This window comes from Thalassophryne amazonica, chromosome 4 (assembly GCF_902500255.1).
Source record: "Thalassophryne amazonica chromosome 4, fThaAma1.1, whole genome shotgun sequence".
Taxonomy (NCBI): domain Eukaryota; kingdom Metazoa; phylum Chordata; class Actinopteri; order Batrachoidiformes; family Batrachoididae; genus Thalassophryne; species Thalassophryne amazonica.
In genome coordinates this window covers 32,831,989-32,851,188 of record NC_047106.1, presented here as the reverse complement: position 1 = coordinate 32,851,188, position 19,200 = coordinate 32,831,989, and the positions used below count along the sequence as shown (strand labels likewise).

The 19,200-nt window shown below is 38.8% G+C and overlaps 1 protein-coding gene and 1 long non-coding RNA gene across 3 annotated transcripts in view; one reads left to right on the top strand and one right to left on the bottom strand.

Annotated features, from left to right (window-relative positions):
* The window catches only part of LOC117509616 (RILP-like protein 1), a 57,585-nt gene that overhangs the window by 34,687 nt on the left and 3,698 nt on the right, over nucleotides 1-19,200 (top strand). Inside the window, exon 8 of one of the 2 annotated variants that reach the window (XR_004560449.1) lies at nucleotides 9,152-9,376. Coding sequence is in view for 1 of the 2 variants with exons in the window: in XM_034169360.1 (XP_034025251.1) it covers nucleotides 9,152-9,284 (133 nt within the window). In the remaining variant the exon portion in view is untranslated. Of the gene's footprint in view, nucleotides 1-9,151; nucleotides 10,685-19,200 lie in introns of those variants that run through there. The other variant, XM_034169360.1, reaches the window with a different exon arrangement.
* LOC117509618 lies at nucleotides 10,960-11,906 on the bottom strand. The gene is made up of 2 exons (XR_004560450.1): nucleotides 11,043-11,906; nucleotides 10,960-11,006 (listed from the first exon to the last, which is right to left on the bottom strand). It is a non-coding gene; the product is annotated as an uncharacterized LOC117509618 (long non-coding RNA).

Below are 19,200 nucleotides of genomic sequence, written 5' to 3'. Positions count from 1 at the left end.
CAACAAATACCAAAAAAGAAAAAAACAAGCAGACAATATAGATTAATCAGTGAACTAAAATATCTCAACACAACGGAACAAACAGTAGCGCAACGTACAATAAAAAAAAACAGTAACAAACATAGTTAACCTAATTCATCATACTATAATAAGTAATTATATTGTTTTTATAAAGTCTTTTTAAGCCAACTAAAGTACAAGATAATTTAATGCTATCAGAACAGTTATTCCAAATTTTTATACCTTTTATGGAAACACAATGACCTTTTTACAGTATTTCGAGTCTTTAATTTATCAAATACTAATGTTCGTCTCAAGATGTAGCTGGACTCCCTCCTTTTAAACAGATCCTGGACAAGTTGAGGCAAAAGTTTATTTTTAACTTTATACATGATTTGTCTCGTGATATAATCAACCAAGTCCCAGAATTTCAAAATGTGTAAACAGGCAAATACTGGGTTTGTTGGCTCATGATATGGTTTATTACTGATAACTCTTATAGCTTTCTTTTGTAATAAAAATATTGGATTTGTATTTGTTTTGTATGTATTTCACCAAACCTCAATGTAATAGGTCTATATGGGAAAAGTAATGGATGATATAGCGTAACTAACGAATGCTTGGAGAGGAAGTCTTGCGCTTTATACAAAATTGCAGTGGCTTTTGAGATTTTAGATTTAACATAATTTATATGGTTTTCCAGCTTAATTTATGATCAGTAAAAACTCCATTAAATTTGTTTTCTGTTGCAGTTTCAATTTCAGTACCATTCAATAATAAATTTCTACATACATTCCTGAGCTTATTTTCGAATATAATAATACACTTTGTTTTACCAAGATGAAGCAATAATTTGTTTAAATCAAACCATTGTTAGCAGTTCCTTCTCCATCATGTCCAAAAGCTGTTCCAAATGATCCCCACTACAAAACACAGCTGTATCTCAGTTGTATCTCAGTTGTATATAAAATTTAATTACAGAGATTAGAGCATGCCATAGGTATTAAAGGCACTGCGCTGCGGTGGTATGAATCATATTTATCTAATAGATTACAATTTGTTCATGTAAATGGGGAGTCTTCTTCACAGACTAAGGTTAATTATGGAGTTCCACAAGGTTCTGTGCTAGGACCAATTTTATTCACTTTATACATGCTTCCCTTAGGCAGTATTATTAGAAAGCATTGCTTAAATTTTTATTGTTACGCAGATGATACCCAGCTTTATCTATCCATGAAGCCAGAGGACACACACCAATTAGTTAAACTGCAGGAATGTTTTACAGACATAGGACTTGTCTCAGAGTGATGCTGAAAAACTAATTCATGCATTTATTTCCTCTAGGCTGGACTATTGTAATTCATTATTATCAGGTTGTCCTAAAAGTTCCCTGAAAAGCCTTCAGTTAATTCAAAATGCTGCAGCTAGAGTACTGACAGGGACTAGAAGGAGAGAGCATATTTCACCCATATTGGCCTCTCTTCATTGGGTTTCTGTTAATTCTAGAATAGAATTTAAAATTCTTCTTCTTCTTACTTATAAGGTTTTGAATAATCAGATACCATTTTATCTTAGGGACCTCATAGTACCATATCACCCCAATAGAACGCTTCGCTCTCAGACTGCAGGCTTACTTGTAGTTCCTAGGGTTTGTAAGAGTAGAATGGGAGGCAGAGCCTTCAGCTTTCAGGCTCCTCTCCTGTGGAACCAGCTCCCAATTCGGATCAGGGAGACAGACACCCTCTCTACTTTTAAGATTAGGCTTAAAACTTTCCTTTTGCTAAAGCTTATAGTTAGGGCTGGATCAGGTGACCCTGAACCATCCCTTAGTTATGCTGCTATAGACTTAGACTGCTGGGGGATTCCCATGATGCACTGTTTCTTTCTCTTTTTGCTCTGTATGCACCACTCTGCATTTAATTAGTGATTGATCTCTGCTCTCTTCCACAGCATGTCTTTTCCCTGATTCTCTCCCCTCAGCCCCAACCAGTCCCAGCAGAAGACTGCCCCTCCCTGAGCCTGGTTCTGCTGGAGGTTTCTTCCTGTTAAAAGGGAGTTTTTCCTTCCCACTGTCGCCAAGTGCTTGCTCACAGGGGGTTGTTTTGACCGTTGGGGTTTTTCTGTAATTATTGTATGGCTTTTGCCTTACAATATAAAGCACCTTGGGGCAACTGTTTGTTGTGATTTGGTGCTATATAAATAAAATTGATTTGATTTGATTTGATATCATCGGCAAACATAATACAACCTGGGCACCCCACATGTAATCCTCAAAAATTCAGAATTTAGCCCACCAATATGGATATACTGATACCTGTTGTGTAAATAGCTAGCTATCCAGTCAAGAGCTAATCCTCCAATACCATAGTTCTGTAATTTATCCAATAGTAAAGTGTGATTTATAGTATCAAATGCTTTCTGCAAATCAAAGAAAACTCCTACAGCGTATTGCTTCTTCTCAATTGCATTTGTAATTTATTCAACAAAATCAATTAAAGCCAGTGAAGTAGTACACTTTTTTCTAAATCCATACTGCTGTTCATGATCAACAGTTATGATGTTATGAAATTGTTCAACCTCTTAGATTCTCAGATTTGAACAGCGGTATCACTTTAGCTATTTTCATTTTGGAAGGAAATTTCTCAGTCATTAATGACAAATTACAAATATAAGTTAAAGGTTTAACAATACAATCAGTAGTTTTCTTTATCAAAAACATATCAAAGTTGTAAAGCTTATGTAAAGTTGTCAGCTGATTTTTTTTTTTCGTTTTAGTTTATGAACTGTGTCAATAATTTCGTTTTCATCTGTTTCTTTAATATACATTGAATCCAGAATTGTGTTAATTGTTTTACTGTTGTCTAAAAACACTTTTTCGAGGATACAATTGAATTTGATAAATTCTTACCCACATTAACAAAATAGTCGCTGAAATGATCTGCAATAACTTTATTTTCTTTTACGATTGTGTCAGAATTTGTGTAAAAATAAGATGGATAATATTTATCAACTTTTTTTTCTTTTTCTTTTATAGTACTGCTTTTTACAAGCTCTCATAATGTTAATTTGTTTTTGTATATCTTATATTTTCTTTCAGCTTCATTTGTTCTGAGTTTTATAAACTGCTTATGCAAAAGGTTTTCTTTTTACATGCCTTCTGGAGTCCCTTTGGGCCCAGGGTTTATCAGTTTTTTGCTTATTTCTAATTTTTGACACAAATGGGCAATGTTTATAATACAAATTGGAAATAATACAAATAAATAGTTCATATGATTTGTCAACATCTTCAATTTACATATCACACCAATTTTGATGCATTAAGTCCATTCTGAGGTTGTCAATAGTAACATCAATTATTTTCCTTTTGAAATTTGCAGTTTCATTTTGATCAGTTTTATTGACTAATGATTGGAAAAGAAACAAAAACCGGCAAATGATCACTGACATCACTGATGAGTAGTCCACCTGTTATGTTCCCTACAGTAGCATTTGTTCCTATATTGTCAATAAGTGTCGATGTATTCGTAGTTATCCTGGTTGGATGTCTGATCACTGGCTACAAACCCATACAAAACACAGAGTTGATAAATTACGTTATTTGTAATTGACCATGAGGATTCAGGAAATCTATATTAAAGTCTCCACAAACAAATAAAAGCTTATTATTTTGAATTGTGTTATACATTTAAATCAATTTATCCACAAAAGTATTTATATTTGATCCACGGGCTCTGTAAACACAGCTTATAATTATGTTTTTTCACATTTAATTTCCATTGTGACACATCCCATAACATTTTCCAAAGAAAATGACATGTTTTGTATAATTTCACTTTGATAATTTGAACTTGCGTAAAGCGCCATGCCACCGCCCCATTTTTTCATCCTATTTGTGGCAAAAAAAATCATATCCTTCGAGCTGGACAGTGTCAACTTGCTCCTCTTTTAACCAAGTCTCAGTAATAGCAATAACTGAAAAATGTTTATTGGACTTTTTTAGACAGTCTTGAATTTTTGAAAAGTTCATAAGAAGACTTCTACTATTAAAATGTATGATGGAGAATATCCCATTTGTCAAAGAATAATCCTTAAATTGTTCTTCAGTAAAGTATTTACAATGATGAATAATATTTTTAAGAAAAAAACAATCCGGAGCAATGTTATATTCAATATTATGAAAACTATGTGCAGTGTAATCAAAAAGTTTTAAATTGAGCTCTTGTGCAGAAGTAAATTCAAGTGAATCAGCTGATGTCATATTAAAATAATAAAAAAATCCACAAACCAAAAAAGCAATTAAATTAAGTCTAATTTTTATGATGTTCATGAAGGTTGCTCAGAATAAACAATAAAGAATCAATAAAGAACATTTTCCTCCTTAATATGCAGTTGCTTAAAGTTATCCAAATTTTACTTCAGGTCTATGTTTTTCTCAGATTGGTTTCAATTTCTTTTCCATTAAATCATCATTTGCATAACTGATTATACCCAAGTTCCTACAACAACACAGGCATAACCAATAATAAACAAGTATGAATCGCTTAAAATTTTCCAAGTCCGAAAGCTCTCTTACCATAATGACTTTACAATTCCTTGTCCAAGTCGCTTGAATTTTCTGTTGTTTCTGAAGGATTCTGGCTTGTCTTGCTATGGCTGCAGTTTTATTGTCAGGTGTTCGTTGACGTACACGTCTATTCCCCTCAGCTTTTTAGACTGCTGCAACAAATCGTTCTTAATTTTCCTGTTCACGAACCAGATAATAATGGCTGGTTTGGACTTGTTGTCTTTCTTTGGGAGTGAATGACAGTCTGCAGTGTCACTGTTGTTAATGTGGATGTCATTTGAAGAAAAGAAGTTGATGATCTGCTGCTCCAGGAAGTGGGTTTCTCCCGGCGTTTCATCCTTATATAACACTTGTGCTGCTTACTGCGGCCCTGCTGTATGACCCAACAGGAAACAATTATTCTTCTTTGTTGGACCCGTATGTATGTATGTATGTATGTGTATGTGTGTGTGTATATATATATACTCGTATATATTGTAAATTTCACCCATCAAATCACAAAACACATACACAGGCTCTCAGAAACACAAAAACAATGAAGAATTTTTTTTAAAAACAATTACAGAAATATTTTAATGTATAAAAATAATCTGTGTAGTTTATGAACTTTGCAAATTTGTGACATCATTTTGTATTACAGAAAAAGAATGTGTAAAAAATATGAGGCTCTCAGAAATCCAAAAACAATGAAGAAAAAAATTTCACTCTTATTAAAAACAATGACTGAAATATTTTAATGTATAAAAGTAAGCTGCAGACAATGAACTCTGCAAAATGGTTCAGTATGAACATACAGGGCACAATTTCAATTCAGTTCAATTTATTTAGTTTATATTGCACCAAATCACAACAAAGTTGTTTCAAGGCACTTCACACAAGTAAGGTCTAACCTTAACAAACCCCAGAGCAAGCACACAGGTGACAGTGGTAAGGAAACACTCCCTCTGATGATATTGAGGAAGAAACTTCAAGCAGACCAGACTCAGAGGGGTGACCCTCTCTAACAGTTACAAAGTTTTTGCAGATTTTTACAAAGGTGAAGAAACAGAAAACAGAAAATCAAATAACATAACATAGCAAAAGAAAAGAAGATGTATTTGATGATGATTAATTTATTGCTCCACTGCAAAGTGTATTTTCAAATTTAGCAATTCATTTAAGGTGGTGTTCTTTGTGATAACAGCATTTTTCAAGGACTTGACCAAGGATAGTTACATGTGTAATGAACCCAGAACCCATTAAAAAAAAACATAAATGAAAGAATATCAGGGGGTTCCTGATGTTGGAATACAACAGTAATCCTGGACGATTGAGGAAGTGTGTGCGTGTGTGTGTGTGTGTTGGGGCGGTGTTTTGAGGTAAAATTTGAGCATCTTGGGGGGGCATGTTAGACATAGTTGTGTCAGACATAAATTCTGCTTAAATCATGGGAATATCTGTCAAACTCTCATAGAATTGTGGGACTTTGGAGATGTTGAACTTTAAATATCACACACATGGAAATGTAAAAGACAGATAAACAATGATTTGGAACATTATGACCCCATTAATAATGATGTTACTGGACCCAAGAGCATTTCATTTTCAAATCTACCTATTGAACATTAAAATCTGGGTTAAAAAAAACATCATGAATCAAACATTCCAACACTGTTTTAAGTTTCCTGTGGCTGTTAATTAACGATCGTTAAAGCCAAACCAGTGTTTCAATGCAAAAATCCACTAGTTTACAGAAAAAAACCCTATATTTACATCGATGATGGATATTATCCATCCATCCATCCATTTTCTTCTGCTTTATCCGGAGTCGGGTCGCAGGGGCAGCAGCTCAAGCAAAGCCGCCCAGACCTCCCAATCCACACACACCTCCCCCAGCTCCTCCGGGGGAACCCCAAGGCGTTCCCAAGCCAGCCAAGAGACGTTGTCCCTCCAGCGTGTCCTGGGTCTTCCCCAGGGCCTCCTCCCGATGCTGGATATTAAAGAAAGTTAATTTTGTGAGAAAAGTATTGAACGGGTATTTCACTTACATGTGGAGCTGAGCAGCAGGAAACATTATTGAGACTTTATTCACATCAGAGAACAACACTAACCTGATCTGAGCGCTGTGATTGTGCTGAGAACTTTATTGTTACTTGACGCTATTAAAAAAAAAAAAAACTTCTGTTTTGTTGCTGTTTAAACTGTGAAAAAAAGTGTCCAAAGGCAAGGACATCCAAACCAGTTATTGTTCCCAAAACACTCTATTTACAGACCAAGTCAGTGATGTCAAAACAAATGGATCAAAGTGCGATGAATTGAGACTATGGGTGCTGTAATTAATTAATCTCAATTAACATGTTGTTTTGACAGCCGTTAGTAATAATAGTCATTATTAATTATATAGCAATTTTTCATGCAGATTTTAATCTGTTTTTAGATTTAAAATAACACATCCATTAATAACAGTATGCCAAATTCAGAGAAAGAGAAAACTAAAAGTACATACAATAATTAATAAAATCACTCTGTTTAAAACAGCCAACACCAGAAAATTCAGTTGAACAGAATCATCCTCATTTGATCCCCTAACCCAACTTGCTGATCATTAATGCATCCATCCATCCATCCATTTTCTTCCGCTTTATCCGGAGTCGGGTCGCGGGGGCAGCAGCTCAGGCAAAGCCGCCCAGACCTTCCGATCCACACACACCTCCTCCAGCTCCTCCGGGGGAACCCCAAGGTGCTCCCAAGCCAGCCGAGAGATGTAGTCCCTGCAGCGTGTCCTGGGTCTTCCCCGGGGCCTCCTCCCAATGGGACGTGCCCGGAACACCTCTCCAGCGAGGCGTCCAGGGGGCATCCGGAAAAGATGCCCGAGCCACCTCAACTGACTCCTTTTGACATGGAGGAGCAGCGGCTTGACTCCGAGCTCCTCCCGAGTGACCGAGCTCCTCACCTTATCTCTAAGGGAGCGCCCAGCCACCCTGCGGAGGAAACTTATCACGGCCGCTTGTACTCGCGATCTTGTTCTTTCGGTCATGACCCAAATCTCATGACCATAGGTGAGGATCGGAACGCAGATCGATCGGTAAATCGAGAGCTTTGCCCCCCTACTCAGCTCTCTCTTCACCATGATGGTCCGATACAGCGACTGCATCACTGCAGATGCTGCACCGATCCGTCTATCGATCTCACGCTCCATCCGTCCCTCACTCGTGAACAAGACCCCGAGATACTTAAACTCCTCCACTTGAGGCAAGGACACTCCACCGGCCTGAAGAGGGCAAAGCACCTTTTTCCGGTCGAGAACCATGGCCTCGGATTTGGAGGTGCTGATTTTCATCCCGGACGCTTCACACTCGGCTGCAAACCGCCCCAGTGCATGCTGAAGGTCCTGATTTGACGAAGCCAACAGAACCACATCGTCCGCAAACAGCAGAGATGAGATTCTGTGGTTCCCAAACCAGACCCCCTCTACACCCTGGCTGCGCGTAGAAATTCTGTCCATAAAAATAATGAACAGAACCGGTGACAAAGGGCAGCCCTGGCGGAGGCCAACGTGCACTGGAAACAGGTTTGACTTACTACCGGCAATGCGAACCAAGCTCCTGCTGCGTTCGTACAGGGACCGGATAGCCCTTAGCAAAGGACCCCGGACCCCGTACTCCCGGAGCACCCCCCACAGGGCGCCTTGAGGGACACGGTCGAACGCCTTCTCCAGATCCACAAAACACATGTGGACTGGTTGGGTGAACTCCCATGAACCCTCAAGCACCCAATGGAGCGTGTAGATCTGGTCCAGTGTGCGCGACCAGGATGAAAACCACACTGCTCCTCCTGAATCCGAGGTTCGACCATTGGTCGAATTCTCCTCTCCAGTACTCTAGAATAGACCTTACCGGGGAGGCTGAGGAGTGTGATCCCCCTATAGTTGGAACACACCCTCCGGTCCCCCTTCTTAAACAGAGGGACCACCACCCCGGTCTGCCAATCCAGAGGCACTGTCCCCAATCGCCATGCGATGTTGCAGAGGCGTGTCAGCCAAGACAGTCCCACAACATCCAGAGACTTAAGGTAGTCAGGATGGATTTCATCCACCCCAGGAGCCTTGCCACCGAGGAGCTTTCTAGCCACCTCGGTGACTTCGGCCTGGGTAATGAATGAGTCCGCCTCTGAGTCCCCAGTCTCTGCTTCCTCTTCGGAAGACATGACGATGGGATTGAGGAGATCCTCGAAGTACTCCTTTCGGAAGGAAGGAGTACTTGATCATTAATGGTATATTATTATCCATAAGTTATACATCATATGTCTGTGAACACACTTGTCTTCACTCTTGACTTAAAACATTCAGCTGAATGTGACTGTCATTACAATGCAACATTTTTATGCATTTAAATATTAATTTATAAAAGATTATATCAGTCCCTTTATATTTTCCAGCATTACCTGTGAAACAAAGCACTGGCTTTATCGGTGCTGCCGCTGACCTGAGATCTTTCCAGTCTATCTTTAGCTATAATCCCTCGCAGTAGATCTGACCTGTTTTATATATATATATATATATATATATATATAAAAAAATTTTTCTCTCTCTCTCTCCGTCTGCTGCAGTTTTGGTTTCCTGACGTGGTCGGGCAGCAGCCAGAGTCCCACTCACACAAATGACTCCCCGTCTACCTGGGAGCTCATCGAAGACCGAGAGGTTGACAAGGAGGTGGAGGAGCAGCGGCGGCCGTCTTCCTGATCTTGGTACTGACCCGAGACCTGTGAGATCCTGCGAGTCCCTCAGTCTCCATCAAAACAAGATTTACTGTTGGCCAAAGAGCAAGAAACGAGGTCAGAGTGGATCGTCATTATGCGACTGTGAGGAGCAAAAATGTGTCGGTACTGACCATTTTCAACAACTTTCTCACACTATCAGGGCTCCACATTGCCATTTGCTCACTGGCCCGGCGGTGACTTGGCCCACTTTCGGGCCACTATGGGCCAGTAAATTTATAATATAACTCAATGCTAAAATACCCTTGGCCGTACGAGAATTGTCTTCTTTATAATTTGCAGTTCATTAATTTTTAAGATTCTATTGTCTTACGTACAGTTTGTACATGTTCAGTAAAGCCCCTCTATCAATCGATCAATCACTCAATCAGTCATAAACAATATTTACATTTTAACAGCGTCTGCAGGGGGGCATGCGCGTGCATGTAAATGAGCTTTTGACAAGAGAGGAAATTAGCTTTGAATTAGCAGAAGTTAGTGCGCATGCTAACGGCAGCTAAATGTCTTCTAAATCACTTCAGAGGTGTTTTTAGGTTCCAAAAACAGCATTTTCAGTTTTAGAAGTGTTTATTTCTTGCTAGCTTTTACATAATATATGATAAAAGTGTTGTATTTATCAAAAAATGAAGCAAAGTTAGCAGCTAGCGACACCAGGAAGTGACAACACCACTCTAATATTCGTGAGATCATACCATAAAAATAGGAAGAGAATGTGAATTTTTATCCTCTTACAATACGTCAAAGTTAGCCATCTTTTAACTTGCCCAAGGGCCGTGTCCCAAGAATGTTCCTGTAAATTTGAAGACTCTGACAGCAATAGAACTAGACTTATGCTGAACACAGGCAGACGGACGGACGAAAAGCCTTCGTAATACCCGATGGCCATATTTGATGGCCTTGAGTAAAAATGATGGCCCACTCGGGTCACTACAAATATTCACAAAATTCAAATTGTTTTACCATTTTTTTCCGGCGGCAAAGTCAAATTTCTTCACATCTCCTTGTCATCAAAATTCAGTGAGTCCGACGTGTTTGTAAATAAGAACGCTCTGAAAGAATGAAACTCTAATATGTTTAAATTACAACCACTCAAACCCAGGAAAAAGGTCAGTTCCAACTAAAAACAAATTCATTCACGGCACTTAAATGGTAAGTGAAATGTAAAATAAATTAAATTAGTGCATGCAGGGTCAGTTACAACTAAGCAAAAATAAAAGGTTAAATAGTAACAATTTAACACTTTTAATGTTAATCTGCACAAGTCTTATTGACATGCTTAACAATGAATAACATGTAAATAAGTAACAGACAAAGTTATATACAAATTAAGTTCAAATATAAACATGTTCAAACAAAAACTGAAATGCAAAGAAGTTGTTAACTAATGGCAATTTTGTCCAGTCTTATTGTTCATTAATTTCAGCCTTAGAATGCACCAGAATGCATGAAATTGCATCAAAATGTAAAAATTTCTGCAGCTATAGTTTGCGTCGTGCACGTATACTGGGCCAGTAGAATTTTGGTGGGGCCAGTAACTTGTCAAAGCTACTAGCCAAGTGGACCAGTGACAAAAAGTGGTCAATGTCCAGCCCTGATTGTGTTGCTCTGTTTTTGACATGATCGCTTTCATTTCCCTTTTAGTTCCTCTTATTCTCGCTTGCAGAGGAACTCTGCTCGACTACAGTTCCTACTATGCAAAAACACAGTTCCTACTTCCTACTACTATGTGTGCGACCGTATTAATAGGAACACTTTTTAATTTTGCACAAATATGGTTCTTCCTGTCACTCCATTCAGGTACTAATACAACAGCAACATTATTCTGCATCATAAGGATGTTGTTCTTTTGTATATAGCTTTAAAATACACCAAAGACATTCATAACGTATTTGGAAATAAAACTACGATTACTTCAGTAATGGGGAACTTTTGTTATTAAAAATCAGGATTTTTATCTCACCAGTCTGTAACCTCATAAGCCTTAAATTAATGGTTTCTTTTGATAAAAGTCTATTTTCCTACTTTTCCCTGATGAGTTGGTGCACAGAGCCTGAGCTTTGGCCATGTGTGTGTTTAATTAGGGCGTCGTGTGTGTTTATGCTTGTGCGTGTACATTATTTGCACACACACACACATGCACATTTTGGCTGACAGTCCGGCCTCTGCTGATCTACTTTTTGTTAAAGAAAGTAACCACTTTGTTTCTGTAATAGCTCAAGTGCATTAGCTCAAAAATGACCAAATATTGGAAGTTTTATGGAGCAAGCTAAAATTTTCAGAATAAGTCGTGAAAACGTGGAAGCAAATACTGAAAGTCCTCGAAAATCCCTCCTGGCTTTTTAAAATCCAAGATGGTGTACAAAATGGCCGCCAATTCAGTTTATTTATTTATTTATTTATTTTTTTACATATCTTTACATATCTTTTTACATAAAGGTTAAGAAGAACTAAATATGTTTCACAGCATGAGAAACTTTTTACCATGATGATCAATCAATCAATTTTATTTATATAGCGTCAAATCACAACAAACAGTTGCCCCAAGGCGCCTTATGTTGTAAGGCAAGGCCATACAATAATTACAGAAAAACCCCAACGGTCAAAACGGCCCCCTGTGAGCAAGCACTTGGCGACAGTGGGAAGGAAAAACTCCCTTTTAACAGGAAGAAACCTCCAGCAGAACCAGGCTCAGGGAGGGGCAGTCTTCTGCTGGGATTGGTTGGGGCTGAGGGAGAGAACCAGGAAAAAGACATGCTGTGGAGGGGAGCAGAGATCAATCACTAATGATTAAATGCAGAGTGGTGCATACAGAGCAAAAAGAGAAAGAAACACTCAGTGCATCATGGGAACCCCCCAGCAGTCTAAGTCTATAGCAGCATAACTAAGGGATGGTTCAGGGTCACCTGATCCAGCCCTAACTATAAGCTTTAGCAAAAAGGAAAGTTTTAAGCCTAATCTTAAAAGTAGAGAGGGTGTCTGTCTCCCTGATCTGAATTGGGAGCTGGTTCCACAGGAGAGGAGCCTGAAAGCTGAAGGCTCTGCCTCCATTCTACTCTTACAAACCCTAGGAACTACAAGTAAGCCTGCAGTCTGAGAGCGAAGCACTCTATTGGGGTGATATGGTACTATGAGGTCCCTAAGATAAGATGGGACCTGATTATTCAAAACCTTATAAGTAAGAAGAAGAATTTTAAATTCTATTCTAGAATTAATAGGAACCCAATGAAGAGAGGCCAATATGGGTGAGATATGCTCTCTCCTTCTAGTGCCCGTTAGTACTCTAGCTGCAGCATTTTGAATTAACTGAAGGCTTCTCAGGGAACTTTTAGGACAACCTGATAATAATGAATTACAATAGTCCAGCCTAGAGGAAATAAATGCATGAATTAGTTTTTCAGCATCACTCTGAGACAAGACCTTTCTAATTTTAGAGATATTGCGGTAAATGCAAAAAAGCAGTCCTACATATTTGTTTAATATGCGCATCGAATGACATATCCTGATCAAAATGACTCCAAGAATTCTCACAGTATTACTAGAGGTCAGGGTAATGCCATCCAGAGTAAGGATCTGGTTAGACACCATGTTTCTAAGATTTGTGGGGCCAAGTACAATAACTTCAATTTTATCTGAGTTTAAAAGCAGGAAATTAGAGGTCATCCATGTCTTTATGTCTGTAAGACAATCCTGCAGTTTAGCTAATTGGTGTGTGTCCTCTGGCTTCATGGATAGATAAAGCTGGGTATCATCTGCGTAACAATGAAAATTTAAGCATGCTGTCTAATAATACTGCCTAAGGGAAGCATGTATAAAGTGATAAAATTGGTCCTAGCACAGAACCTTGTGGAACTCCATAATTAACTTTAGTCTGTGAAGAAGATTCTCATTTACATAAACAAATTGTAATCTATTAGATAAATATGATTCAAACCACTGCAGCGCAGTGCCTTTAATACCCATGGCATGCTCTAATCTCTGTAATAAAATTTTATGGTCAACCGTATCAAAGCAGCACTGAGGCTCTAACAGAACAAGCACAGAGATGAGTCCACTGTCTGAGGCCATAAGAAGATCATTTGTAACCTTTCACTAATGCTGTTTCTGTACTATTGATGAATTCCTAAAACCTGACTGAAACTCTTCAAATAGACCATTCCTCTGCAGATGATCAGTTAGCTGTTTTACAACTACCCTTTCAAGAATTTTTGAGAGAAAAGGAAGGTTGGAGATTGGCCTATAATTAGCTAAGATAGCTGTGTCAAGTGATGGCTTTTTAAGTAATGGTTTAATTACTGCCACCTTAAAGCCTGTGGTACCTAGCCAACTAATAAAGATAGATGATCATATTTAAGATCGAAGCATTAAATAAATGGTAGGGCTTCCTGAGCAGCCTGGTAGGAATTGAGTCTAATAGACATGTTGATGGTTTTGGATGAAGTAACCTAATGAAAATATCTCTGACAGAACAATCTGAGAGAAAGAGTCTACCACATACTGGCATCACTGAAAGCAGCCAAAGATAACGATACGTCTTTGGGATGGTTATGATAATTTTTTCTCTAATAGTTTAAAATTTTATTAGCAAAGAAAGTCATGAAGTCATTACTACTTAAAGTTAAAGGAATACTCGGCTCAATAGAGCTCTGACCTCTTTGTCAGCCTGGCTACAGTGCTGAAACGAAACCCTGGGGTTGTTCTTAATTTTCTTCAATTAGTGATGAGTAGTAAGATGTCCTAGCTTTACAGAGGGCTTTTTTATAGAGCAACAGACTCTTTTCCAGGCTAAGTGAAGATCAACTAAATTAGTGAGACGCCATTTCCTCTCCAACTTACGGGTTATCTGCTTTAAGCTGCGAGTTTTTGAGTTATACCACGGAGTCAGGCACTTCTGATTTAAAGCTCTCTTTTTCAGAGGAGCTACAGCATCCAAAGTTGTCTTCAATGAGGATGTAAAACTATTGACGAGATACTCTATCTCACTTACAGAGTTTAGGTAACTACTCTGCACTGTGTTGGTATATGGCATTAGAGAACATAAAGAAGGAATCATATCCTTAAACCTAGTTACAGCGCTTTCTGAAAGACTTCTAGTGTAATGAAACTTATTCCCCACTGCTGGATAGTCCATCAGAGTAAATGTAAATGTTATTAAGAAATGATCAGACGAAGGGAGTTTTCAGGAATACTGTTAAGTCTTCAATTTCCATACCATAAGTCCGAACAAGATCTAAGATATGATTAAAGTGGTGGGTGGACTCATTTACATTTGAGCAAAGCCAATTGAGTCTAAAAATAGATTAAATAATTATCTTATCGAGTTAAGCACTAAGTCAGACTAAAGGTCTGAAAATTCACAGAGAAACTCACAGTAACGACCAGGTGGACGATAGATAATGACAAATAAAACTGGTTTTTGGGACTTCCAATTTGGATGGACAAGACTAAGAGTCAAGCTTTCAAATGAATTAAAGCTCTGTCTGGGTTTTTGATAATTAATAAGCTGGAATGGAAGATTGCTGCTAATCCTCCGCCTCGGCCCGTGCTACGAGCATTCTGGCAGTTAGTGTGACTCGGGGGTGTTGACTCATTTAAACTAACATATTCATCCTGCTGTAACCAGGTTTCTGTAAGGCAGAATAAATCATATGTTGATCAATTATTATATCATTTACTAACAGGGACTTAGAAGAGAGAGATCTAATGTTTAATAGACCACATTTAACTGTTTTAGTCTGTGGTGCAGTTGAAGGTGCTATATTATTTTTTCTTTTTGAACTTTTATGCCTTAAATAGATTTTTGCTGGTTATTGGTGGTCTGGGAGCAGGCACCGTCTCTACGGGGATGGGGTAATGAGGGGATGGCAGGGGGAGAGAAGCTGCAGAGAGGTGTGTAAGACTACAACTCTGCTTCCTGGTCCCAACCCTGGATAGTCACGGTTTGGAGGATTTAAGAAAATTGGCCAGATTTCTAGAAATGAGAGCTGCTCCATCCAAAGTGGGATGGATGCCGTCTCTCCTAACAAGACCAGGTTTTCCCCAGAAGCTTTGCCAATTATCTATGAAGCCCACCTCATTTTTGGACACCACTCAGACAGCCAGCAATTCAGGAGAACATGCGGCTAAACATGTTCACTCCCGGTCCGATTGGGGAGGGGCCCAGAGAAACTACAGAGTCCGACATTGTTTTTTGCAAAGTTACACACCGATTCAATGTTAATTTTAGTGACCTCCGATTGGCGTAACCGGGTGTCATTACTTGCCGACGTGAATTACAGTCTTACCAAATTTACGCTTAGCCTTTAGCCAGCAGTTTCAAATTTCCTTCAGTGTTACCTGCTCTGGCCCCCGGAAGACAATTGACTATGGTTGCTGGTGTCGCTAACTTCACATTTCTCAAAACAGAGTCGCCAATAACCAGAGTTTGATCCTCGGCGGGTGTGTCGTCGAGTGGGGAAAAACGGTTAGAAATGTGAACGGGTTGGCGGTGTACACGGGGCTTCTGTTTAGAACTACGCTTCCTCCTCACAGTCACCCAGTTGGCCTGCTTTTCCCGGGCTGCTCGGGATCTGGCCAGAGGGAAACTCATGGCGCTAAGCTACCTTGGTCCGCACGACTACAGGGGCCTGGCTAGCTGTAGAATTTTCCACGGTGCGGAGCTGAGTCTCCAATTCGCCCAGCCTGGCCTCCAAAGCTACGAATAAGCTACACTTATTACACGTACCATTACTGCTAAAGGAGGCCCGAGGAATAACTAAACATTTCACACCAGAGCAGAAAAGTGCAGGCGAGACAGGAGAAGCCCATGCTTAATACCGGGTAAGAGCTAGGTAGCTGCGCTATAGCTAGCGGATTCACTAAAAACACAATAAGTGAATAATGTGCTAAATAATTTAGAGGTGATTCAGCCGAGGGCGGTGCTTTTAGTTAAGGCACGTGAAGATTACACTGGGAAACAAATGTTATCTAGGTAACTAGATCAACTATACTGCGCAGATCTAAACAGCTAACAGATACAGCAAACACCGCTGTGCTCCGGAACAGGAAGTGATACAGTACCGCAGTGAGAGCCAACCACCAGTAGAGGCAAGCAAAGGCAAGCATGATCTAGAACTTTAGATGTGAACTCCTAATATATGGGGGTGTATGTTCAGGAGAACATCTCCTGAACATACACCCCCATATATTATCTAAGGAGCCATTAAATCTTCAGTTTTGCTGATTCTCACTTGCAGGTAATTAACCTTTAGCTTATTTCTCTTTCAGTCAGATTCCACATTTTTAAACAAACCCTGACCACCAGTGTTTGTAGAGTTGTGGTAGCACAGCTGGGAAGGTTTGTGAAAGGCCTTCTGGGACGTTCTTTATTCTATCTGTTTAGCAATACTTTGTACTGGTACTGATTATGCAAAGGTGACAGCCATATGAGAACTCACAGCACTGTCCATGTCATCTAGACCCGAAACGTTAAAATCTGAGTATTATCGAAGAAAGTGTGGCCATTTTGGAAACCATCTTTGATTTTGAAAAAGCCACAAGGAGGATTTTTGGGGACTTTAGAGATATACAAACCTTCGAATATTTAAGATTTAAGTCATGAAAAACATTTTCTTTGGCACCACTATAATTTTATTTATTAGCCTTTAAATAAGGGATTCATAGCAAGACATTGACAATGTGATCAAAATTCACATTGTCAAGAAAAATTAATAAATAGTTCTCCAGGAGGGTAAAATTTCAAAAAGAACAAACAGCATTGAACTATTTACAGTAGTGACGCAAACAGTTTATTATTAGAGCGACATATAGATCATGTGGAGGCTTCCCCCGACTTGCACGAGGGATGTAGAGAAACACATGGTGACAGCCAATCAGAGTACAGAAAGGCACAGTGACATCATCTGGTTATTCGCTTGAACAAAAAAATCCAAAACGATGGAAAACGGCCGCATTTCTGTGAAAATCTAACATGTTTTTGATAATATGGAAAAGCTACGGAGAAATAAACACTTCTAAATCTAAAAACATTGTTTTTGTAGCCAGATAACACAAGTGATTTACAAAACATCTGATGGATGTCAGCGTGCTCACTACATGTACGCGCATCACGCAAGGTTAAAGGTAACTTCTGGTCAGTGGTGGGCACAGATAGCCAAAAATTAACTTCAATAACAGATAAGATAACTGAAAAGTTATCTTTGATAAAGATAAACCACTCAAAAATGTATCGGAAGTTACAGATAATCGATAACCGATAAATTCTGGTGTTGTCTATGGGACATTCGCAGTTACTAAAGAGCTGTAATTGATTTTTAACACGATCGCGTTTGAAAGCATCAAAAGCAGTAAAAGACCTAAAGAATAAGCAAGAATGTTTGACCATGCTGCCCTGCAGGAAGCAGCACAGACAAATCCTGAGAGCATCCACAAAATCAGCTCTTTATTAATCATAATCATTTTTCTTTTAACATTCTGCCCCTGCTGGAAGCTCTTGTTTACAACAGCGCTCCCACCACAGAGGCACATCGAGAGCAGTCATAAGGCCAGTTCCCTATCAATTTCAACACTCCGGTCAGGCAGAGGTCTTGAAAAATAAAGTCATACTAACTTATGGTTTTTTGAAAATACTGATAGAATAACTCCATTAATGTCAATTGTGTCATTTGTACAAAGTTAAAATATAACATATATCTTTTAATGTTGAATAAGGCACTAATTCTGAGGTTTTGTAACAAACACAGATCGCAAAGCATTCTGGGTAAAAGTGCTAAACAGTGATTGGTTCAGTAATCCATTATGTAAACCAACACGTTAATGTGACGTGTGTCGTATGTTGGTTTAAAGATAAATGCTTTTGTAAAATATTCCATTTTTATTTGTAAAAACAGGCATTTTTACGGAGTCCTGGAAGTGTCATCGCAATTGCATGTTTTAAAACTTTTATGATGTTGTAAAATGTGCACTCAATATTAGTAGTAAGTAAGTAAATTTATTTATATAGTGCCTTTCACAGACATAAGGCCATGTACACACGTTGGGTATTTGTAAAAATATCTTACCCTTTCAGTTTGGGGAAAAAACTTCATCCACACTGTCGTTTAAAAAAAAAATCCATCCACATCGAACCATATAAATGTGTTGTAATTAGTCTGCTAAACCTTTGGGTGGCGGTACTGATTAAAATTCTATCCAATCAGGCGCCTTATTCTCTTGTCGTCACTTCCACAAAAACTAAAAACATGGCGCCAACCTCGTTCGTGTGGACCGATAAGGAGTCGAATTACTTCTAACCGTAGTTTTAGAATACAAAGTTAACAAATATATGCACACAAAAAGCGCCTGGACAATGGACAATACCAACACTTTGAGAGCAGCCATGTACCCAGACGTTTAATACTGCCATGAACACTCCTGGCCAGTAGATGGCAGTAGCGGCCTTGAAAAAATGTCAAACAAAATTCCAGATAATCCGTGTCTGCTACATTTAAGATGCGTGGAATTTAACAAACGCAAATACACTAACGTCTATAAACCCAGAGAATATATTCACAAGAGTTTTAGGCACTAGAGTTTAATGCTGTTATCTGTGGACCCTGAACAGAGTGTCTGAAATGCATTTGTCCTGTCGTGAACGTCTGAGATTACCTTATGCTACCCATAATGCATTGCTGCCTGGCACAGCATGTGCTCCCAAAACCTTAAAAATTAGCACATTACTTTAAAACGAAAACATATATCTGATATTTTCACTTTATAAACTTCAGACATGACAATAATTTTAAATAACTTGTCTAAAATGAGTGGTTAAAATTTGAACCATAAGTTAAACATGTATGCCTCTGGATGAGTTGGTGACATTGCGATTATATTAGTATGGTGTTAAA